General features: G+C 37.7%; 1 protein-coding gene across 4 annotated transcripts in view; it reads left to right on the plus strand.

Annotated features, from left to right (window-relative positions):
* Nucleotides 1-25,193, plus strand: part of CDK14 (cyclin dependent kinase 14) — a 350,786-nt gene that overhangs the window by 167,687 nt on the left and 157,906 nt on the right. For all 4 annotated transcript variants that reach the window (XM_063151059.1, XM_063151053.1, XM_063151075.1 and 1 more), the window contains 2 exons: nt 12,186-12,306; nt 23,353-23,446. In XM_063151059.1, coding sequence (XP_063007129.1) covers nt 12,186-12,306; nt 23,353-23,446 — 215 coding nt within the window. The remainder of the gene's footprint in view (nt 1-12,185; nt 12,307-23,352; nt 23,447-25,193) is intronic.

A 25,193-nucleotide genomic window follows, 5' to 3' on the forward strand; every position in this document is an offset into this window, starting at 1 on the left:
ACTGTGGACCCAGAGATATGTGGCAGGCTGCCATGTTATTTATTTTGCTTTCTGAGGATAATAGGCTTTCCCTGCACCCCCAGACCTTTCTTCTCAGTTTCTAATGCTGTAACTGGCTGCTGTCAGGGAGTAGCCAAAGCTGCATCCTTCCCTTTCCCTCCCAGGAGCAAGGGCTTCATATGCTGTGCTTGTGACCTTCTGCTGTGATGCCCAGACCTGTGGTGAGATGGAGATGGGTGGGTGGCAAAAGATTTCAAACAACAGCAGTCTAAAGGAGTATTCTGGCATTTGGTCTAAAGAATTGTTTCAGAGGTGAAGATGCAAGAGAAGGTGTGGTCTGGTGCTGCTGGAAATGCTTCTTTCTTCTCCTATTTATTTGTTTTGTTGTCTCATCATGGATGTCCATCTAATTTGCTTCATATATCTGATGGCTTTATTGAGGTAGGAGTTCAATCTATAAAAAAATTACCATGTGAGAGCACAGTAAGAATCTCTTATGGGCAGAAAATGGGTTTCATAATCTATGAAGAAAGAATAGATTTGACATGAGTTTACTATCTGGAGACAGCAATTGCAAAAACTGTAGAGAGATTCAGCTGTATTCAACTAGGACTTTAACTTCTCTCTGCCAGTTTTTAATACAAAGCAGAACCACTTATTAAATTTTTGTCTATGCTAGTCTTCACTGATTGCTATTTAACAATTGAAATTAAAAATCTTTAAATAGGAGGCTTTTCAGCTTTTACTAAGGCAGATGCTGTAACTTAAGCTCTTCCCACTGAGAAGCCCTATGCAGGATTATTGACTGAAAATGTTTTATTTTTTAAAAAGCATGAAGGACCTGGGGGTTGGTGTGACTCACTTAATGGGTCCCTTGTTAAACGGATCTCAGATTACTTCGGGTTCAATGCAATTCTCTATTGTTACAAGTGAGAGTTATATTAAGCCTTTAAATAGGAGGAAAGCATCTTAATTATCCATTAAGGGTAATAAAGGAAGTTGGTTATGACACCATTAAAACAACTGTGATGAAAAATCTGTTTCAGTATTTTGTGCTTAAGAAGAACATGGGATTTGAATGTCATCTGTACTGCAGCTAGCTCAGTGCTGTGTTATGATGATAATCATGATTTTTTTTTTAATTGCCTTGTATTGCCCACTTAAGTGTGAACTAGACTGTTGCGTGACAGTGGCACAAAAGACTTTGAGAACTGTGATCTGCTCTCTGTGCAAAAGAGATCCATCCAACCATCCATCCATCCGTCCATCCATCCATATGAATCTGTAAATGTATTAAAACAAATATTGTTTCACTTGAAAAAAGCCTTATTCAGTCATATGATGGTTCTCTCAATTTTATATGAGAACATTTTCCCTTCCTACACCTCTCCATATCCTTGTGGTTATCATGGTTACAAGCACCTGTATTTAAAATATCAAGCTTTCATTAAAACTTCATTGTTTTGGAGCTTCTTTGCTTCCTTCTGTTACATTAGTTACAGGGAAAAAATACTATAGAAAAAGGTACTGCTCATGGTAAAGCTTTTGAATATAGGCCTCTAGGTAACTCCCATAGTACTCTCTATCTTTTCTTTCTTGGTTTGACTATGATTTTGTTTTATGTTTTTTTTATTTATGAGAACATACTGTATTATATAGTGAGAAAATTATGCCAACTTTTAAAATATTTTAATGTCATTAGTGTGTTAATAGTTATGCAGATTTATTTTACACAGGAAATAATAAGCTGTGTAGGTAATATAGGTTAACTGGAAAGGTGTGGATTAAAGAAGAAAAAATTCATCATCAGTCAGAACAAAAAATATTGATGTGCAAAGATTAATGTGAACAGAACTGGCAGTTCATTAAGAGAAATATGCCTTTAACATGGTCTGAAATAATTCCATAATTGAGATGGCATTTTAAAGGAATGATGGCTCTGTAATTTATGATGTCATTTGTTTTGTCCCAGACAGTTTAAAACCTTACTTTTCTGCAACGCAGTTGCTTTTTATCTAGGTAATTCTTAATGTATGCATGGTTTTTTTTATTCTTTCTGAAAGACACAGTGCTGGTTGTATTAATATATTCATAGATGCATAATTTGTCCTGATATAAATTAAAATCATGCTTGCAGGGCTACCTGCTTTAAGATGAGAGTTTCCCCTGCATCAGTTAGCCTTGATGATAGCCAGAAGTGATCAGGCAGTGCTTGTCTTAGCAGTACTTAACACTTCTCCAGCAACTTCCATTTCCAAAAATTATACAAATAAATTATAGCTCCAAGTAGTTACTCTTATGTATATTACAAATAACCATCTTTTGCTTGACCTTTTGGTCTTATAATTTGAGAGACCAAAGCTAAAAATCTTAAAAGTGGGAGAATCAGGAACCAGCAGCTTTATGCCTTGGTGATGTGGGAAAATTAAGAGTGGTTCTGCATGAAGAGAAAATGGTGCTGAGTAATTTTTGATTTACATGGTAGGGAAAATGGCAGGTTAGAGCTTCACCTGGTTAAAGGTCCTCAAGTTCTTCTTCAAACTTGGTTGTATCGCCTTTGGCTTTTCTGGCTCATAATATGTCAAATTATACAGCAAATATTTCGTGTAGTCATTGGAAATAAGGTAGCAGGAGATTTTCAGATGTAATCTCTTTTATTCCCACCCACACCCATGAATATATTCATATCCTTCTTATTGCAGCAATTTTTAAGTCGCTTGAGCATCAAATTTACTTGCTTTTGTGACTATATTTGCTTTCAAGCATATGTCATTGAAATGTTTTTAAGTTATTTCTGGACCTTCCAGCTAGCTGGAAATTTGGTTCAGCTATGACCTGTCTGTAGATCTTACAAGAAAACTAAATAAATAAAAAAAAAAAAAGTAGGGGGAGGGATAAGAGAAAAGGCAGCAGATCGCTGAAATATACTTTATAAACACAAATGCCTTCTCATGTAAGCTTCTTGCAATTTTGGCAGTGCTTTGCCCATTCTGTCTTAAGAGTGGTCAGGATTATCACCAGTTTAGCTACGCAGGCTGTAGGCTGTGATACCAAATGAGACATGCTTATGGGTACTAACAGTTGGTTCACACATGCAAACTTGATAGGGTAAATGGTTTCAATAAAGCATGGAATGATTCCATAACAGTATAACAGCAGTAGTTTGTCGGTGGTCAAAGTACTAATAGGGATCCTTTGCTTGCAATCTACAAGTGATTTTTATAGAGCACCTCATCCAGAAGTACATCCATTGTCCCCAAGGTGAATAGATAAAAGAATGGCTTGGTTTCAGTACAAACAAGTTTTCACTTGCTTTATTAGTTACAATACAGGGTTTTGCTGTAGTCCTACTGACTGGTAGGTTACATCTGTACAGAAAGGACTAGATTGGGTTGCATAGCTCCAGCTTTGCCATTCTGGTTGTGGCATTTTAGTTTTCATTATCACTTTAGAGATAAATGCTGCATTAGGAGCAGTTGGGATTTAACTACATATTTCCAGAATTGTACTGTTAAGGAATAGTCTTAATGCCCTTCTAATGTAACTTTTTAAAAAATGAAATTGTCTGCTTTCATTTCTTCTTTTGCTCTGACAAAATTGTATTAAGAACTGAATTGATGGCTCTCCAGGAATATAGATGCCTTATTACTGATGCAAAGTCAAATAATAATTTAGATCTAAGCATATTGGAATGTCTCTCTCATAAAAGTTTTCTTATAAGATTTGTGATTCAGATAATTTAAGATGGCATATACATTAAATGAGTTTTGAGGAGCAATTTAATTGAACAGGTGAATCTGACAGTCAAGAGATTTCTGTTGTTAGATGTTGCTTTACAGAAGCAACAGTGCTTATATAGATTTTCTTAATGACTCCACTCTTGAAAGCAAAGTGGAAGAAATTTTGAAAATTAGTGAAATCTTCAAGTTATTTTGTAGTTATTTTGTTCTTTGTATTTAAAACATTTTATGTAATGGAGACTGAAAAAAAGTCTTGTTAGTTTTGCAGCAATGTCTGTTTTCAGATCATTTTACTCTGACTTAAGCCTGTGCAGTCAGATGTGACTTTAGATGCTGTGGGCGTTACCCAGTATGTGAATGTATGTACCAATGTGATACCACATGCAAAATGTGCTGGAGTTCTTTGGAAGAACTCCAAGACAGTGTTTTACCTACTAAGGAAACATGTAAGTTGTGAGAGATCACATTGTAGCAATGACAAAAGTCAGATAAATATTTGTCTTATCTATAAATAGTCTGGCTGGGGTACTGGAAGCAGCCTGGATTAAGCTCCATGAGCTCTAGAGCAGTTTGTGCCAGGCAGGGCAGCCGTGCTTCATGAGCTGAGGGTGGATGGGGGACCAGATGCAGCTGCATTCTGCAGAGGAGATGTGTGCTGAGGTGACACCTTGGCTGGAAAAGGAGGCCTTCAAACCCACTTGTGCTGGCTCTGCAGTACAGGGCCAAGGATCTGGTGGATACTAGCCATGGAATTGTGGCATTTGTACATAAGTCAGACCTTGTATTGTAAGAGTTGGTGGTTTCAGCACCCATGGGGTGACAGCTTTTCAAATTTACAGATTCTACTCCTGCAGAATAATGTCAAATGGCAGCAAGGTTTGATTTGTAAACAAAATACTTGTTAGATCTGCTTTTCAAAAATATTTTGTCTATAGATATTATTTAAATACTTGCTTTTCAATGTAGCCCTGTTCTTGTTAAACTATTTATCCTAGACAAATTCAAGTAAATTTTCAGCTACTTGATTAGGCTTTAATAGCTGACCATGACTTGAGATAGGCCCTGCATCAAAGTTGTCCAGATATTTAAGAGCTAGATAGGACATGATGGATCAGCAAAACTGATCCCACTGGAATAAATCTCTCCATCAATAACATCCCAGTAGCCATGCTGCTGTTGCTGCCTTTTGTCCAGCCCTGCAGGGTTCATTTCAGTGAGTTTTGGACCCCTCCAACACGTGGAGAGAGCAGTACCTGGCACTGCCAGTGCTGTATGGTCAGTTAAGAGACAAAATTACCTGAGGGTAAGCAACTGGGATTAGATGTTGAAACATGAAACTGTCAGTGAAACCTAGCTTTTGTGTTTCTGTGTGGATGACTGTGAGTCACTACAGTAGCACCAAATTGTGCTTATCAAACAGTTCTTCAGCTGCCAGGTTTAATACAACATGAAACCAAAAGGACTTGAATGGTACCGATGCCCTGTATAAAACTGAGTTACATCTGATATATGTTCAGTTCTCTTTGCACCTGGGTAGAGGGGAAGGCAGTTTGTCTATGTGATGATTTTCTAAAAGAGATAAGTCTTGGAGAGCCTGTTTATTTCTTTACTGCTATGTTGCATTTAACCTGTCTCATGCCATGCAAATGATAGGATACAAATATCTATCAAATGATAAATTATCCAGGTACCAGTTGGAAAGGATTGGTTCATTTTTTTCTTGAATGCCAGATGGAGTCATCCAGAAATGACCCCTGCTCTCCTGCCTTTAGTTATAAATGTAGAGATCACAGTAAATTGTTAGCTTCAAACACAATAGCCTGCAGTAGCTTGTTAGCTTCTGTGTTTGGTGCTTGATGGACTGTTACACTTCACCAAATGGGGCGTCCATAGCTCTCAATTTGTCTCCATACAACACTGCTCTCCTGAATATCTTTGTTTTTTTGGTCTTTTCTGATTCCTTTGATTTGTTAATGGAAAATCCTAATGGTGATGAAACATTTATACCACAAACCTGTGTGGAAATGGTCTGTTACCTTTCTTGTCTTCAGCAAGTTCATCGGTCATGTCTTAAAATTCCACATGTAAATTATTACTATTACACAAATAATTGTTCAGTATAGATTAGGCTCATTCATTCATAGCTGCTTCCCTGTTTTTTCTCTTTTCTCAAGGAATATTAAAATATCCTCAGATGTATTAGCTCTCATTTTCAGTGAAGAATTATTTTCTGCCTGTTTGTCCTTTCTAGAACTTCCTCCCTGCACTCTGCAGATCTTTCCAATTTAAAACCATCTGTTCAGCAATTGTTAACTCTTTGCTTCAAACCTAATAACTTCACTGTGAAATGAGTAATTCTGACATTTTCACTTACAGCCTTATTAGCACAGTGGCATGTTCCTACTGGGGCTTTTATAGAAGTAGAGGATATCATCTTCTTGTAGACTTTTTATGAAACAAGAAATTGATAAGTAAAAATCCGGAATCTGGAAAGCAAGATTTAAATCAACCACTGTTGGGGCTATTGTGAGCATGTGTACCATGTCCATAAGGAATCCAGGTCTTTTCTGTAATGCAGAAATTATCTTTGATGTGGAATTGCTTGCTGTCCTTGAGTGCTGCTAGCTTTTACATCTATGTGAATGTTTATAATGTTGATGCAGTTTGTTTCCATTTATTTTTTCCTGCCGCTCAGTTAATTTTCTACCTCCAGACTAGTAGAGGCACTTTGAACATATTTATGCTGACCCAGAATGCCATGGGAGTATTTATATTTTCCTGGTTTCAAAAGTGAGGTGTATATTTCTCTTGTATTTCTGTACCACTTTTTGCACAACTTTTAGTATGGTTTTTTCCTGCTTATAGACAGGGAATAAATTTCTCAGTCATAGTACACTTTCAAAATCAGTGTGCCTTTTTTCAAAATATATTGGAAATTATTTATAAGTATTTTAAAGCAAAGAAATAAACAGATTTACAGCTATGATAGCTCTCAAACAAATAAACCAAAGGGACCTTATAATATACAACCAATATTTGAGCTCTTTCTTGTATCCCTTTTTTCTATTCCCTATGATCCTTTGGGAGGCACAGGGGGTGGAGGAGAAAGGTTATGAAAAGATGATGCTGGATTTGTTGGAAAGGGGCAAACACTTTTCATGAGTGCTAGAGTCATTCTTTCTGGTAGCAGGAAAAGTATTTGTGTCTCCCCATTCTGTAACTTGTGTTTGTCAGCTGACAGTTGAGTCCTATTCACAGACTGGAATAATTATCATCTGTGTTACTGTAAGTGATTGTCTGAAGACTTACATGAGATAAGACTTGTAGGGGAAAATAATCTTTTATTACAACAGCTGATAACAGCTGGAAAAACCAGACAGGCTGAGAGGCACACATGCCTTTTGTCTTACTTACTTCTCTCTCTCCCTTGAAATCTGACTCCTGCACTCCAGTTTGGAAGACTAGTCATTGCTCAAGTGCATTTTGGGAATACTAATTTGAAACCCTAATTAGTCTTTCTCTGATTGTGAGTAACTTTTATAAATGAACAGCGCTATCATAAGCTAATGGCTATATTAGGACCAAGACATAGGATGTTGTAGGTAATTTATCTTACTTGAGAGGCATTTAACTCAGGTGCTCAGGTAAAGCTTCATGCTGGAGACAGATGCATTCAGATAAACAGCAGAGGGACCTAAAGGCTGCAGGGCACTTTTGATTGCCAGTACTGGCTTCTGGGTTAGAGTGTTGACCACTTCATTGAAGCAGCGTCAGTGTCTTCACCCATTTTACTTTTTTTTTTTTTTTTTGCTGTCATTCAAGTATTCACTGAATAAATGTGCTTCTGTTGGAAAACAAGCAGCTGAGTAAATAGGTTAAGCTGACAGTTCATGATCTACAACAGAATACATTAGCAAAATTTTAATATTATTACTGACTCAGTTGCAGTTCAATAAGCCATTTACCTCAAACTAAGTAATCGTTAAATAAACAAAACAGGAAGCTATAAAAGGAAGCACATAAAGAAGCTGAATCAAGGAAAAGCAACAAGAAAAACACCTTATTTTTTAGTATCCTTGCTAGAGCCTTTTAAAATACATCTAAATCAAAATAATATGCTGCTCAACACTTTTAAGGTATAATAGAAAGGGAAACCATGCACTTGGCTGCTAAGCCTTTGTTTTTGCAGACATGACTGGTTTTCTCATTTGCAGAATCATATTTGCTGTGAACAAAGGCTTCCGATTGTCAAGGCTTCCTTGTCATGAAGTTGACAAGGAAGCTATCCTGCAGCTAGAGAGGTATCAAATATTAATATTTGTGCTTATGTAACCAAAGGTGTGTGTTTTGGATAAGTCTTGAGTCTGGATGTAGCTAAAGCCTCTTGTAAAAGCCAAATACAATTTAAAAATTACAGTGATAAATCAGTGCAGTATGTTTTGTCAATAACTGATCCTAGGTAAAATCAGGTTCATCCTCTGAGTCTAAGATAGAGCCAGATGAGGCAGAGACAATTGTGTTTACCAAGCAAGAAAATTTCTTCTTAAAAAAATAAAAAGGTGGGTTTTTTTTATAAGTTCAGAGTAGGAGCAGCAGGGTATTTTCTGTGTTAAAGACATAAACATACATAGGCATAGATCATTCACTCTATATTTTAAATACCATGCTTCCCAGGATATCCTGAGCTGTTGTTTAATGAATGAGTTAAAATTAAGTTGTGGTTTGTGCCACAGAGCAGCTAGATGATGTTGTGCAAGCCTTGCAGTATGTAATGCATAGAACAGTTTCTTCTTTCATTTTGGGTAAATAATGGTCATAAGAAGTCAGTGCCTGGAGAACATTAAACAGTGTCTGTCCTTTCCATAATTACACACAAGTTCCCCAGTGGGTCTGACACAACCTTAATTTTAATAACTGGGCCTTATCTTTGGATTCCTTCTCTCAAAATAGGGCTGCAACAGCAGGGCATGTGCTGACCTTTATCTTTTATAAGACACGGGGATTGGAGGGGAGTTCTCTGCTTGTCAGGAAATCCTTCCTCCACCTCCCCTGGCTGAAAGAGTGCTCAGGCAGCAATATGTAAATATTGTGCGCTCACCTCGTGATCTGCCACTTACCTTTTGGCTTTAATGCACATGGGCCATTAAGGTTTGAAGTTTTGATGATCCCCTATAAGCTCTGTTTTTTTAAAATGAGATTGTCATTCTTCCTGTAGTGTAACCATGGAAACAGACAGGGAACCCTTAAAGAAAGTGATCGAACATGCTGTGCTAATTAATCCTACCCTTCAGTTTTCTTTCAGCTGAAGGATGTGCTTAAATAAATTTTGCATGAGTAAGCATATTTGGATATGCAAAGGGGTATAAAATATGTAGCAAGTTTTCTTGCAGAAGGATATCTGGAAAAACCCTGGTAACTGTCATCTATTTGTATCTGGATCATCAAAACAATAAATGTAGTATCTTGGTGTTTTTCACATATATATTTGGAAAGAATTCGCTTTAGATTGTGAATATATCTGAAAGATTATTTTTTCCATATCTCATGTGTGATGAGACACATTTGCATTAATTTTGAGTGAAAGTGTTCATTACTGCTAAATGCATTCTTTATGCAGAGCAGAGAATTATTCAGAAAAAGCAGAGGCTGCTCCCTCCTTGTGAGAAAGCATCTCCTCTGAGGCATTAGCCTGATTCAGGTCCTGTCAGTCCTGCACAAGGGGGGTGAGTGGCTGACTGAACAGTGGGACTGTGCCAGATTTTCCCCTTCCAAATTTTAGCTTTTGTAAATATTTTGCTTGGTTGTTCACTCCTGCTTTCCATTTTCCCATTTACTTTCCAAAGCAGTGTATGTGGCCAGCGAGGAAACCAATTGGCCACAAGTTAAAACATGTGGCCTGTACTCATAAGCCTTTCGTTATGGTTTAACTGAAACTGGAACACCTCTTAACCTGGTGCTGCTGTCTGATACCAATGTAGGGCCTCAGCTTGCTTTTACAAATTAGGATTTTGTTTAAATGTTTCTCAATTCCATTAATGATCCTCTCATAACTGAGAAACCAGGTGCAGTGGCCAACCTCAAATGAAACTTTCATAGTGTTTGGGGAGTGAAGAACGGATTAAAGAAAAACATTTTGTTGTCCAACAGGCTGGAACTCACCCAAAAGGGGCATTCTTTGAAAATAGGACAGATTTTCATTAACCTGGAATGGATTAGAGGTGGAGAAGATATAGAAGCAGTATATTGAGGAAACAGCATGGGTGGCATTCCCAGCAGGAAGGGAGGACTGGTTCCAGGCTGAGCAGTGATAGGAGAGGAGGAAAGGTGTGCTTGGGCTGACTGTCACTCCTGCAGAGCTGCATCCTTGTCAGTAAAGGGGAGGAAGCCAGCTGGGAACCATGGTTATGGTGTTATTATTTGCAACATCATTTCTGGTATGAAAAGTCAGGTACTCATTTCTCTCTACATGGGAGGTTTCTGGAATGTGTGGATCAATTTGTGCCATGAAAATTTGAGTTTGTCATCCCACAAGCTCTAAAGTTTTTTGATAGTTTTGCCCAATATACATGATGTGGCTTCTTCAAGAGGCCTTTCCCCCTGCTTAGTTATGCCTCTTTTCCTGTGAAAGCTCAGTAGAAGTTTAGAATTTGCCAACAAATTTAGTATTCCTCAGGCAAGGCTAATGGGGAAGGCACAGGAAGGCAAAAAGGATGGAATCATTCACCATCCAGACTTCTCAAATCCTTTCATAATTTTTTTATTGCTTAGTAGTAGTAGGTCCATATCCACAAATACAGGGAATACTGTTTCAGTTTAGTCACATGGGATATTGATGCTCAGAAACTCAGGCTTGCTAATGGTCCTGTGTGCCAGGAATAAGAGCTGCTCACCAGTTAGAGCTGCTGGTGGTTTCTGGTTTTGTAGAAGCAAAAAACCTTACTCTGGAGGCAGAGACACTGTGGGACATGCGATGTGACCTCTCCTCTGGCCTCTTTGGGGCTGTAGCTGGCCAGCCCTGGATTGTTTTTGTAAGCCAAATTGTTCATCAAGCTGATGGGTGGGTGCACATGCCTTAAAGAGGTGGAGGTCTGCAAATTTAAAAAATAGGTATTCATGTTTCAAATGTAATTTTTAAAAGAATGGATCTTAGCATACAATTTGTGTTATTCCCCTACACTGGTCTAATTGCTATAATCAGCTGATAATGCAATCTGCTGGCAAGTTTGGCCATCATTACTATGGAGATGTATTCACTGACAGTAAATGTCCATAAATAGCTTTTCTAGTGTATTAAGAAGAAGGGGACAAAGGACTCTCTTCTGCACACTTTCGGGAATTCTTATGTTGTTTATTCCTTTCTGAGTGTATGACTTTGTTTCTTTGTTTCTGTAAGGTGTAAACCATGACCTTCTCTTATAGTAAATCCATTTATTTTCTGAAAGGAAAATCTGTAGATCAAAAAGACACAAAAAACCACTCAGTACTGCATTCTCCTGATTTTCATTACTTGTGCATGTCCAGTGTTCCCAGCAAGGAAGTGGATGTTCTCAAGGCAGTAGCTAGGGTCAGGTAGTTTGGAAAAAGCATTTGCAGGCCCATGATAGGAAGAGTCACCTTAGCCCTGAAGATCTTTTTCCATTTTCTGGAGGAGAGAGTCCTCTGTAGGAGAAACATACTTGTAAACTTCTTGGTTTAGCATATGATGATCTGTGTTTTACATAGATTGTGTAGCAATGTGAATTATTTTAAATGACTGACAGGCTTAAAACACAATTATTGTAACTATTATATCTTTAGTAGGCCACAGATTTTATTGAAATGGTTTCTAAAATTGGAGCACTGCCAATATGCAATTCTTGAGAGTGAGGAATTTTTCACATACAATTTTCTGCTGTATTGCTGCAATTTTAATATTTATTTGAATGGTAATGTGTAACTGTGTCTACAGCTTTCAAACGTAAACTTGAATAAGCAGGCTGGGCTTTGCAAGCTGTTGAAGGTTTCCTAGGCTTCCCTAAGAAGCCAAATCTCATCTGTGGCATCATTTGTCTGGGAGTTTCCTTTTCATTTTCTTTTTCTAAATAACCCTGAAATGGAAGACTATTCATGCCTCAGGATGAGCAGTTAATGGCAATTAAAATCTTTGTTTATTTGTCTTTTATTTAGGTATACCACAGTATATCTTTGCATTTCCCCTGGGCCTGTGGTTGTCATTATGAAAAGCATATTTTATTATCCCTTCATAATATTCACAGCTCTGTTTAGCCAGGTACTTAATGATAGATGCTACCATTAAGTAAAGTACTCCGGTTCTAGAAGAAAACACTCTTGCAACATGCCTGTCACATGACATGATAGGTGCTCATACATCCTTTTAGATTGTAACTGTACAGCAAAGCATTTCTTTGCTTTGTTTACATTAATTTATTTGTGTCTACCCCACAGGTCTTGCAAGAGCTAAATCAGTTCCTAGTCATACATATTCTAATGAAGTGGTAACCCTATGGTACAGGCCTCCAGATGTCCTTCTGGGATCAACAGAATATTCCACCTGCCTTGACATGTGGTAAGTGTAGATGAGAAGACCCCATGTAGATGCTTTAGCTCTTGGTTTTTTTGGACATTTAAACCAAGTATGTAGTGGTACAGGTTAAAAAATGTATGTGTAGTGACATGTGTGGTTCATGCAGTATCTCCTGAAGGAATCCCCTCCTGCCACCCCACTGGCTGGCAGCTGCTGCCAGCTGTTGACACAGAATTCACAGAATCACTTGGCTGGAAGAGACCTTAAAGATCATTGAGTCTAACCCAGCCCTAACACCTCAACTAAACCATGGCCACATCCAGTCTTCTTTTAAACACATCCAGGGATGGTGACTCCAGCACCTCCCTGAGCAGACCATTCCAGTACTTTATCACTCTTTCTGTGAAAAACTTTTTCCTAATATCCAACCTGTATTTCCCTTGACACAGCTTAACACTGTGTCCTCTTGTTCTGTCAGTTGCTGCCTGGAGAAAGAGGCCAACCCCACCTGACCCCAACCACCTTTCAGGAAGGTGTACAGAGTGATAAGGTGACCTCTGAGTCTCCTTTTCTCCAGGCTAAACACCCCCAGCTCCCTCAGCTCTTCCTGACAGGGTTTGTGTTCCCAGCCCCTCACCAGCCTTGTTGCTTCCTCTGGATGAGCTCAAGCGTCTCAAGGTCCTTCCTTCCCAAGCTGAGGGGCCAGACCTGGACACAGCACTCAAGGTGAGGCCTCACCAGTGCCGAGTACAGGGGTAGAATGACCTCCCTGCTCCTGCTGGCCACACTATTCCTGATACTGGCCTGGATGCCCTTGGTGCTTTGCAAGAGACTGTAGTCTGACTTTTGTAGCCTAAGTGTGGTACTTTCCTATGATATGACACTTGTTTTGCAAGAGATTGACTTTCATCATGCTCACTTGTAGCAAGGAGAAAACCAGAATTCTCTGTCTGTGAGCACAAAACCTCAGTTCTTAATCTACTGTATTTGATAGTAGTAGATATTGTTGAGTAGTTCTCTTTCAAACCTAAAGATTTTATTTAGACTTGCAGATTTAGAAGAGTAGATTGATTTGTACAATATATATATCACCTTGCTCATTTTTGATTACATTATTTAGCTCTCTGTTGAACAAGGAAGGTATTTGGTTTTTTGACTATTAAAAACCAAGCTGGAAGTCCTTCATTTATTCTGTGGGTTTTGAGGTGATAGGATCTCTGTAATCTGTGCAAATTCTGAAATATGAAAAAAACCCCCTCTTCCTTACAAAGAAAATAAGATGCTCTGGAATATGTTTGGGTTTTGTTTTGTTTGGTTGCTTGCTTGCTTTGAGGTTTTTTTTAGGTTGGTTAGTTTTGTTTTGGTTTTTTAAATGCATGTTTGACTTTTTAAACCTCATTCATTTGAGAAAAATATACATTTCATTCATTTGAGAAAAAATTATACTGGGGAATTTTCAGAAAAATACAATAATTATTTTGCAGTTCATGGAAATATCTTTAATACACGCAAACCAAAGACACACTAACATTTATATTAAAATCTAGAGGTAACTGTAAGATAAGGTTAAAAGCACCTTATGTTTTCATATGGTGTGTGAATAATATTTTTAAGTAATCTTGCAGTGTAATATTGAAACTGAAGACCTAGCAGGAAAATTTTTTGGCTGGGAAAGGGAACTAAATATGAGGTTGTTTTTAGTCCTGTACCTGAAATCAGAGATTATGGGAAGAAAACAGGTTTTCCTGAAAATCTTGACTTCCTGGGGGCGTGATTTAGAAATCACAAGATTGTTGCATCTGAAGAGGTTACAGAGTATAAATACTAGAGTATCTAACACTGAAATGGGTGGTTAGTATAACTGGGCCCTGGCTGCTGCGCTTCCCTGAGCTCTAAGGGAAGGTGAACCAAGGGGTAAGAAAGGGACAGTGAGAAAACTCCAAATGTGGCCACTGTGATCTTACAAGTGTGCCAGAGAGACAAAGGCAGCATCTTCTGTATCAATTCCCTGTTTTCCCTCAGACCATTCTCCACTTCACAGGTCTGAAATAATTTCCTCCTGCATCTCAGTTTCTCATCTATCCTAAAACTGTCCTGTTTTCCTAAATGCCAGGTTCAACCTGATGTCTTCACAGGTTGCATGCAATCTCTGCAGCCCATCTGCTCCTGATGTTCTACAATCACCTCTTTTCCAAGTAGTACCTCAGATGCCCTCAGCAAGAGGCTCAGCTTGCTTGGGGTGAGGCAAGACAAGGATGGAGATAGCTGGGAGAGATAAACAGTCCTTTCTGCTTACTTTGTCATAGCTGTCTCTACATTTGTTCAGTTCTTGAGTCACATGTATTTGTGTGTCTGCACACACGTGAGTCAGCTTGTCAATTACAGAGAATATACAGAAACTGCTGAAGAAAAGTGTTAATGCTTTAATAGAGCAAACTGCTCAAAAAAGCACTTCAAAATGTTTTCTTTTAGATAAAAGCAATATTTTTTTAACTTTAAAATATTTTTTAAACTTTTCCCAGTTTAAAAAACACTGCACTGTGAAACTGAACAAAGGATTTTAAAACATTTTTTTTGTTGCTGAAAATTTTTCCACAAATAAAAATGGTTTTCTCCATAGTTCAATAGCTTGTCAAAAATAGATCTTTTAACATTCCCCCCAGTGATGATTTTAGTAAAATTAGAAGGTCCAATCAAAACATGTGGTATTCCTGTAATAAACATTAAGTCATGTAGCTAATTAAAAGCATTTAAAAGTTACTGCACCTGCAGACTGAGCATGTCCTTTGTAATGTTTATATTCAAATTACATGGGCAGCAGGGAAGATCACAGGTAAGGAGTTTAAATGCTGGTGGTAGACCAGTGCTACTTCTGCAATCCAGGTCATTATTTTGTTTTGTGACAAAAATGACTCAAGTATTGGGGAAGAACACAATAGTTACATCTTCAATGATATCAAGAAATGATGTTCTCTTGCACAGAGCATTTTGTAGAGGCCTAAAAAAATCCAGGTGCTCAGGAGGCAGAGGTGGTGTGTTCTGTTTCAAATGAAAAACAATGTCAAATTCCTCTTGTGCTCAATTTGTAGCCCTTAAAATATTTTTCTGCCCTGTACAGTGTGAGGAACTACGAAGGGCTTAGGAAAAAGGGACCTGGTAATTCAGTTTTTTTCACGTGGCAGCAATTTGTGCAGGGGCTCAGCCTCTGCCACAGCAGAAGTCAGATGAGAGCAAATGTGTTCTGTGTGTGACAGAAGAGCTTTAGATTTTACTTCTGTGCTTTTCTGGCCTGTGTGTGAGACAGCACTTGCAGTCTGATGGTGAGAGGTGTAGCTGCCTGCTCAGGTCACTTGTGCTTGCTTGGCACATCTGACAGGGAGCTCGGCTGGAGCCCGGCAGCCTCGGGGCTGTGCTCACACAATGCTTGTTCAGAGCTGAGCCATAATTACATTAAAGCCATTTAGTGGCTTCCCAGAGTGGGAGGAAGGGAGACGTGGAGAAACCTGTCTACCATCAGATTCCAAGATAATTTGGTAATTTGTTATCAAAAGTGTGTTTGTAGCATTAGCATTTTTATGCAATTACTGGCATTATGTCCTTATGGCAGATAGTGTGTGCTCTCCTGTGTCGTTGTTGATGATCTACATGATGGCAAAACTAGGCAGCTACTTCACTAAATATTTAAATAATGTTAAGGTAGAAAGCACAGCTGTTTCCTCTATTTAGAGAAAAGAAAAAAAAACAAAATAAGGTCACAGGGCTTTTTCTATAGCCATGATAAATGACATTTCATGGTGGCTCCCCAGGAACAGAAAGTGAGGCTCCCACAGAGTGGAAGACCAGCTGCATGAAAAAGGAGTCCAAATATTAACCACTGGACAGTGGCTGGGAAGCAGGTGGCAGAGGCTGCAGGCTATTTTTACACTTCATTTGCTGGTGTAGAGAATTAGAATAGTAACTAAAAGCTAATGATCCACATGCAGTGTTACATTCTCCTGCATTCTTTTTTAAATAGCCACTGGCATTAAAATAATATTAATGAAGATGTACATGCAATAGTGGTGTCAGGCTGGTGATGGAAATCAGTGTGTCAGGCTTTGTGATTTACTGCTGACAGCATTTGATACAGCAGCATTATATGAATGTATTATACTACCCACAACTGCATCAAAGAGTTGTGATAACCTTTGATATAGCTTTTTTTTCTCCCCTTGATGAGGACTTACTAGTGCCTAGGAAAATGGTTTTGCATTGCCTCTGGTGTAACTTGTCCTAATCCTTGAATTTTACAGTCCTTTGAAAGTCAATGCAAGGAAAATAGGCTTCAACACATAAAGGGTTTATGGATTACTAAAACCCATATATAAGTAACACAGAAACATAGGGGAAAAATCCCTAAATTAACCAATTCTATTTGTTCCTTACGGGAAGAATATAATAATCATAAATGAGGCAATTTAAAGAGGCTATTAAATCCATTTGATTCTGGTAATGCATGCACTGCTGCTACATCTGGGTTGCTTACATCAAGAAGTCACTAGGGATATTTTATTTTGAAGTGCAGCTGTCTTTATACTGTGTTTGCTAACAGCTGGCATTTTTTTTGCATATTCTGTTGTTTTGTTTATAAAAAATACACTCTGAGTTACAGTACCTAAGCAGTAATGGCCTGGGATATATTTTAAATTCACATTTATTAACTAGCATCAGCTATGTTTAGTATTGCAGAAGAAATAAATTAGAAAGTAGGCCAGTAAAATGCTACAAAATTGCTTCTTAAATCACCCTTATTTGACTTTGTTACATCTGGGTTGTTATACACGATTTCAAATCTCAGCTTAATTTAGGGAAACCTGTTCATATGGAGTTTTTCTATCCTATTATTAGAAAAATAAATGGTATGTGGGAACACACACTTTTCCCACATAGCCTGCTAAGAGTGTGGATTTGAGTGCTCACTACAATTCCAAGCATTTTTTCATGAATATTTGACCAATGAAGACCTGCAACCGTAATTAAGACGTTCATTACATAAAAATGGATTTTGTCTTAGACACAAATGCACCAAATTATGGTTTTTACATGGGGGACATTACAAAGGCATTTTTATCCTGTTTCTCTTGTAAAAGGTTTGCAGTGAGAGCAGTAGTCCCAGTCCCAATATGCCCTGAAGAAATACTTCTTGGGGCCTGAGAGAAAACAGCACGGGCAAATTAGCTCTCTTGCCCTTGATGTTCCTCAGGATTATGACTTCCACTGCAAAGAAATGCTAATGTGTAGGATTAGGGTAGTATTGCAGTGACTCTAAAGGTATGGTTAATTTCTCTTGCTGTCAGCGAGTTCTTCTAAAGTTTTATCAGCTGAATTAGCTTTCAATTGGAAAATTCTGTAGGCTCATATTCATAGAAATGCTGTGTGTGAGGAACTGTCTGGGTCTGTAGTTATGGGAAGCACATTTCAGTCCCTGAAATGCTGAAATCTGAAAACGACTTTTGTCCATTTGCAACATCAGGTTTGCTGTTACTTTTTCATTTGTAGAAATACATTTCATGTGTGTAAGGAAAGTAAATTATGAAAGTATCTGGATGCAGAAAAGAAAACCGGGAAGTACATGTTCAACAAGAAAGTGTCTCCTGGCAAAATGTTGCTCAAGTTTGAGGAGTATTTTATTTTCTTCTTATTTTGACTCTGCTTTTATAGAACAAATGAGTCCAATAGAAAGAATCCCACAAGAAGGGATCATGTATGTTTTAATCCTTCATGAATACAGTATTTCTTAATATAGAAACTGAGTATTATTACAAAGCAAAAAAATTCTGGAGCTTTTATTTCTAGGTATTCAGTGACACATGCAAGAACATGACCACTCTTTTCTCTTGAAATTACAATTACTTCAAGTCTGACTGTAAAGAAATACCTTAAGTTATCAAGTAAATTAGTTATTATTCATTGCATATGATACCTGCACAAATTTTAATGTTTTTTGTCATCATGTAAGGGGAATTTTCGTTCACTCAATACCTCTGATGCGACAAGTGCTGTTTGCCTTATTGCCGCTTTATTTTTATCAGGCTATGTCATCCATTAGATGTTATTTCTTATATATCAAAGAAAGACAAATTCCAACCAACTTCAGCTTTTGTGGGTATGCCAGCAGTCTGCTGCAGTAGAAATAAATCAGATTTTGTCACTAAAGGAGAAAAGAGTCCCTTGCTTTACATTCCTTTCCCCCAAAATTTGTTTTCATCATTGTGTTCATAAGAAGGATGATAAAGAAACATGACCTTTTTTCCCGGAATAAATCAGACAAGATAAAAATCTCTTTGCCCTTACAACATGTATATTACTAGGAGTTTATGGAAGATGCTACAGTATTGCATCTTGGTGACAAATCCATAAAAAAGTAAAGCAGCAGGATTTTGAAGGAGAGTGTGTGTAGGTTTTGTGGGGTTTTGTTTGTGTTTTTATTTGTTTGTCTGTTTGGTTTTTAATTCTGATATATTTAACATTACAAACAGTGTGTAGTTTGGGAAGCTTGAATGAAAACTCTGTAGTTCCTTTGAATTTCAGAAATCTCACCAGGGATTACTGAAAGGAATTACTTGGCTTTCATAAAATGCCTTCCCCCTCTGAAGCCAAACCCTGCACACAGAAAACCGGCTTAATGATTCGATAAAAATATCGTGTGAAGACCCAGCATAGGTTTTCACTGCAAAGATCATGCTGAATATTATCACCTGCACTGAGCCTGCTACAAAGCAGATCTGTTCAAAGCAGAACATTCAACACTTTAAAACATATATAGTAAGAAATACTGGGTTTCTGTATACCTGATTTAAGTATAAACTAAAACTTGGTTTGGAAACAGCTCCTCTTTCTGGAGTGAGTCTGTATTTTCTTTTATGGCTCCATCTAGAAAAGTTATTACATTAACTGAAGGAACCTTCCCTTTATATTGTGCCTTACCAAAGCTGTTATGCTTCTTTTTGTTTGTTTTACAGTATTCAATACAGATTTGCTGGAGATTCTTGTAGCAATAAGAATTTTTGTTACACAGAGACAGGAATGTGAATCCCTAAGCCAAACACATAAGACCAATCCACCAAGTAAGGAAGTTAATTTTAAGGGAATACCCTTCTGAATTATAAAAGTTGTGCAGGAAAAAAACCCCAAAACCCAACAAAAAAAGGAGGCTTCTGAGGGGTTCAACTTCCATTTTACAGGCTCATTTACTATGTCAATTCAAATGCAAGACAAGCCATTCAGCTGTGCTAGTAACTCTTACTCTGTGTAAGGCTGTACAGTGACAGCCAGAGTCCCAGGAAATTAAGCAGGACAATAGAAGAGCAATATTAGATGGCATGGCCATGTATGGTCTCATCAATATATCAATAGGTTTAGTCATGCTTTTTGTCATCAGAGAGTAAACCACCCATTTCAGCATTATATGACTGTCACTTTTACTTGGCAAGTTTATCCTCTGCCATTGCATTGGAAAGATCTCTGAACAGCATCGCAGCATTTGGCTTACTCATCCAAACTCAGAAGTCCTATAAAGAGAGTAGGAAAACTCCAACTGAATACAGCAAAATTTGTTAAAGTAATATTCTTTTGTCAAAAATTATTTATATGTGCTTCCTGAAAATGTCATTGTAGGCTGAATGTGCACAAATTTACCTAAATAACATACCCTTGGAATTGCATACACCTTGAAGCTTCTATTTCATATTTTAAGAAGTAATCTTTGTGTCATTGAACTAGAACTGGGACTGGTGTGAGAGATCATCCTGTCCACTCTACTGTTAATGCAAGTGTTTCCTGAAGAATATTCTTAAGTATTTCAGCTTGTCTGGTTTTACATGACTGTAACTAGGCTTCAAGTCCATTGGGAGGCTGGGATATAGCACAATTATTAATTGTGTTTCTCTAACACTCACCCTAAAATTTCTATTTCCTAAAGGCATTCTGCTATTTCTAGTTACACTATTTTGGACCTACCTACCATTCTGGGAATCATTAAAATCCTAATCAGTTCTTCCCTGTCCTTCGTTTTGCATAATTTTAAATACAGAGTCATCACATTCTCCCTTGCCCCTTGGGTTTTCTTGTAGCCAAGGATGACATAATTTTCTTAATTTTTTCCTCAAGACCCAGTTTTTCTGACATTATAATAGTTTTTGCTTTGTTTAAAAACCTCTCTAAACTGTTTAAAGTTGTGAGGTCTACAAAGCAAGACAAAATTTCAAGGCCTTGCAGAGGTGTTATTTATTTTCTCATTTGCAGTGTGTGCACTTACAGTTTGCAATGCAGGGATCCTATTACAGACTCAAGTTTCTACTTACCGTGATCCTAAAATTCACCAATACCACTATACATCTAAAATACCATCCAGCCTTCTTCAAGCCTTTATGTGCTGTTATGGCTTTCTGGGTCTTACCTATCCATTTCCTAGTTCCATGCCACACTTTTTCTGTATTACTATTTTCTTTTTTTTTTTTTTATTAATTTAAACTTCTCTTTCTATTGACCTACTTGTCAATGTGCTGAACACCATAACCTTTGAAACCAATCATAACCTTAATTTTCAAGTGGGCTGAAGAGAGCAGCAGTCTTCCAACTCAAATCTTGAAGTTTGCTTATGATTTTTGCTCCCCAATGATTATAATACCCTTTTGATTTTTATATTAGGTGTTTGTTTAACTCCAGTACTCTTTTATTTCAGCTTGTCACTAAATGGAATTCTAGGCTGCACAAGAGTTCAAGACATATAATAGGATATAGGATATATATAATAGGATTCTTCTTTCCAAGCAGGAAATTTTTCTTCGGTTTTGCTTGCTGTTCTTACTTGGTGGGTTTTTTTTGTGGGTTTTTTTTTTTTTTTTTTTTTTTGCTTATACTTGTTTCAGAACCAGTAAAAGTGGACAAATTTATAAATAATGTAAAACAATGCTAAATTTGGCAGAATCTTCCTGCTGCCCTTACCACATTTCTGTTCAAACAGCTAGATGAAGATTCTCTGCAGATTTGTATATGCTCTCAAGTGATATGCTGGTTTAATCAAATGCCTGTTTTCTGGTTGCAAGAATAGAACTGTGATCCTCTTTTCTTTAGTCCAAGTTCAATTGTTTTATTGCTCATCTTGAATAAATGACTCTTGGGTAAAATCTTGAATTTTTCCTTGCCTGAGATGCTGGTACTGTTTATAAGCATTTGACAAAGATATATTGTGCCTATCTGTGCCTAATGAAGCACTAACCAGACTAAATGATGAATGGCAGTTTAATCAATTCAGTTCATTTAGTAACCCACAGAAGCATATGGAACATAAATTTTAACCTCTCTTTTATAAACACCTGATTTATTCTAAAATTTGCCTGCAACTGTGCTTTCTTAAAGTTTTCTTCCACTTTTCTATGCCATGAGAAGCTTCACTTAGTGTATCTAAGCTCTGGGTGGTAGAATAAGAAAATGGTGATGTATATTTAATTTTCTTCAAAAATTTGACTATCAACCCTCATTGTCCTAGAATGTAAAATTGTTTCATTATTGGGTATTTGTCAAAGCCTGAGAGATGAGTAAAGCACAGGTTATTTACTGATACTTTTAGTTAAGTGGTATCTGTTAGTACTCAGCTCCAGTCTTAATGAAAACAGGTTGCATGTTTTTGTTGTTTTATTCTAGAACCACTTCCTCACCAATATATGCACACAAATCCTAAAATTAAATGCTGCTTTCTGAATGCATCATCATGATGCATAAGCAATGAAAAAGTATGTAATTACTACATTCCAAATAATTTACTTCTAAAAACAAAGTTAAATTAGAGGTTATTGCTGGGATTTTTCTGATAGAGAAACAAAACTCTCAATTTTAGGGGGAGGTGGTGCTGTAGTTAGTGTTGCAAATTCCTACTTCATTTTGATATGTGTTCTGGGGATTTAAACATATTATTACTTTGAGTGAAGAGTGGTTTTGTGTGGTTGCTTACACAGACATGGTTGTACAGCATACGTGGGTGTTTGCATATGAAAGTTGTAGAAAAATGTATGCAGAAAAATGCAATTGAAGAAGCTGAAGTATATAACCAAATTCTGCATCCTATTGATAGCCAAAAGGGAAGTTTCCTCTTAAAATTATTTTTGCTGAGGGAACAAGGAACTCTTGAGCTGTTTTCATCTGGAAAAGATGCGAGTGCAAGTTTGTAATTTGCTTTCCTTTTGAGATGCAGGAAGTTCACAGTTTATCTGGAATTTCAGATGGAGTCACAAAAGCTTTCCTCAACCTTTGAGAATGCATTCTTTGTGTTGTAGTTAGCGAACCTCAGATATTTTTAGTGTCCGATTTCCCAGTGCTTCTGCCACTTGCTGAACTCAGTGGGATGAGGGGGGCTCATGTGGAGTAGCTTGTGTGGGAAGCCAAGGACAGGAGCTGTAAAGGAGGTGGCTGCTGTGGGGAGAGGAAGGAGCCCATGCAGGACCCATTTCCAGGACCCCTCATCCCACTGCAGGACCCCTCAGCCAGAGCTTCTGGGGAATGGGGTCAGCAGCTGTGGGCTTTGAGCTGCTTTCAGCTCTGCTGGAAGAGGGGAGAAGAAAGTCCAAGCCAGTACATCCCCAAAGCATTTGGGTGGTAGTTAAGTTCAGTGCCTGTGAGCAGCTACGTGCCCTTCTCCTTTTTACTCACCTTTTCCCAGAATCTCCTCCTCCTGTGCTAAATGTGCTTCCATGTCCTTGGTCTGTCCCTGTTCAGCTTCTCCCAAGGATGCTCTCATTCCCACATCTCCAGAGTTTCTTTGGCAGCATGACTATTCTGCTTGGGAAGCACAAATACAGAAATCAGCAGCTGTGCCTTTGTTGGTCTCAACACTCACCAACCATACTCCTGCTACCTCTACACCTTTCTTCAAACACCTGAGAAGTGTTCATTTGTATACACTGATTTTAGCAAATGCACCTCTCTGTCCTTCCACCTGGCATCAATTAAAAAAAATATTTAAAGGCTGGTAAAGGATACAAAAACATTGTTGTTGGCTTTTTGGTCCATAAGAAATCTTTCTAACTTTGCCTTTATTTTTTCCCTCTGTAGGGGAGTGGGTTGTATCTTTGTAGAAATGATTCAAGGGGTCGCTGCTTTTCCAGGAATGAAAGACATTCAAGATCAACTTGAAAGGATATTTCTGGTGAGTTTTTATTGAAGTAAGATTAAAAATGATCAATTAATAACTGTTCACATATTTCTTTGTGTTAGGAATTAAATTACTGATAGAGCCAAGGATCAGAAGCCCAGTCCACAGGCTAGATACAGTTTACTTGATATATTTTGTAAAAAGTTCTGTTTATCATTTTTTCACTTTTTTTGTTTGTTTTTTTAAACAAGGAGGCTTATGCAATTGTGGAAAATCTTTCCAAATGCAAGGTAATGGAAATCCAGACAGTTTGTCATCCTCCCTTTGCAGAGGACAGCTCTGGATGGGTTTATTGATCTTCTACTAATATTATAGTGTTAATGCCAAGTATTTTTTGTTATATAGATGTATAAAGGAAAAGCAAGATAGGAAATAGGAGAGAAATAGAATAGGAATTTTGAAATCATGCTTAGATTCAGCGGGGGTCCTTGACTACTGCTTCTGCAGCCTGGTTAGGGCCTTCATGTGGGCTGCTCAAAGGCACTGATGACACATCTATATTGGCAGTGAAATAAAAGATCATTTGTCTCAAGAGTAATGATAATTTATACATTTTTCTACACAGGGTTGTGGTTTTCTTTGTTCGCTTGGGATTTTATTTTCATTTGCTCTTTCTTCTTTTGTGCTCTGGGTTTGGCCAGAGCGAAACAAAAGGGTTTCACCCTAACAAAAGGTTCAGGAACAATTTTTCTTGACCCCCAGTAAAGGTTTATATCTACTCTGTGCCCTGCTGGGAGCTGTACTGTTGTGGAGTGGGTTTGTTCAGGGAAGGCACTGCTGACCAGAGTGGCTCCTGGTACTGCTGGGTGGTCATCAGGGAAAGTATTGTTGGAGCAGCATTTGCCCCTAACGTGTCAATCTCTGCCTTGCTTCTGACCATAAATTTAGAAGGGAAACATGAGCATACCCGTGCTCCCAAAGGTTATTTTGTCAGTAGTCATTTATTTCAAATGCAGAGTATTTATTTGGTATTCTTTCTTGGTCCACGGGGAGAGGAAGAAAGTCTTTCATAATACGTTTAAAAAATTTACATTCTTGACTTTATTCAGCCTTGCTTGCACTGTATTGCTTTTGTTGGGACATCAGGGAATTTAGCAAATGCTTTTAGGAATGACTCATAAAAAGTATCTCTCTAAAACAAGGCCTTACTTGATTGTGATATAAATATAACTCATTTTCTGAAAAATATTTGGTTTTTCCGCCCTGTTGGCTAATACCCTGAAAGTTCTGTGCTGTGAAAGAATTGCTATGCTGCAACGTGGACTGGGAGCAGCAGTTCTGAGCAGTTCCTGTGATGTGTCTCATTGCTTTGTTTGTTTGCCAGCTTGTATATTTTAAGCTAGCTACTTCTGAGCCAGATTCTGGCTTTTGTTTTTTAAACTAATTGTGCTTTTCATTTATTAATTTGAAATTTTCTCCTTATTTATAGAACATGAAATTTTGAAAGTATTAATTCCTCCTTGGAGCTTCATCTCATTTATTGCAGTAAAATCTTATTGACTGTTTTTTGCTGTTGAAATTGAGGGCATTTGTAACAGCAGAAATCAGGTTCTTCCTTTAGTGGGATCTTATTTGCAATTTATTGTATGAGATTGTAAGATATAGTGCAAAAAGTGATAGTGATGGGTGTATCATATAAATCTATTTTTGTATGCCTTCTGTAAACCTTTTATGTACTTCTATTTTTTACCTCTATCCTCACAACTATTTGAATGGAAAAATGTCAAGATTAATGCAATCT

Source organism: Melospiza melodia, chromosome 1, assembly GCF_035770615.1.
Source record: "Melospiza melodia melodia isolate bMelMel2 chromosome 1, bMelMel2.pri, whole genome shotgun sequence".
Lineage (NCBI taxonomy): Eukaryota > Metazoa > Chordata > Aves > Passeriformes > Passerellidae > Melospiza > Melospiza melodia.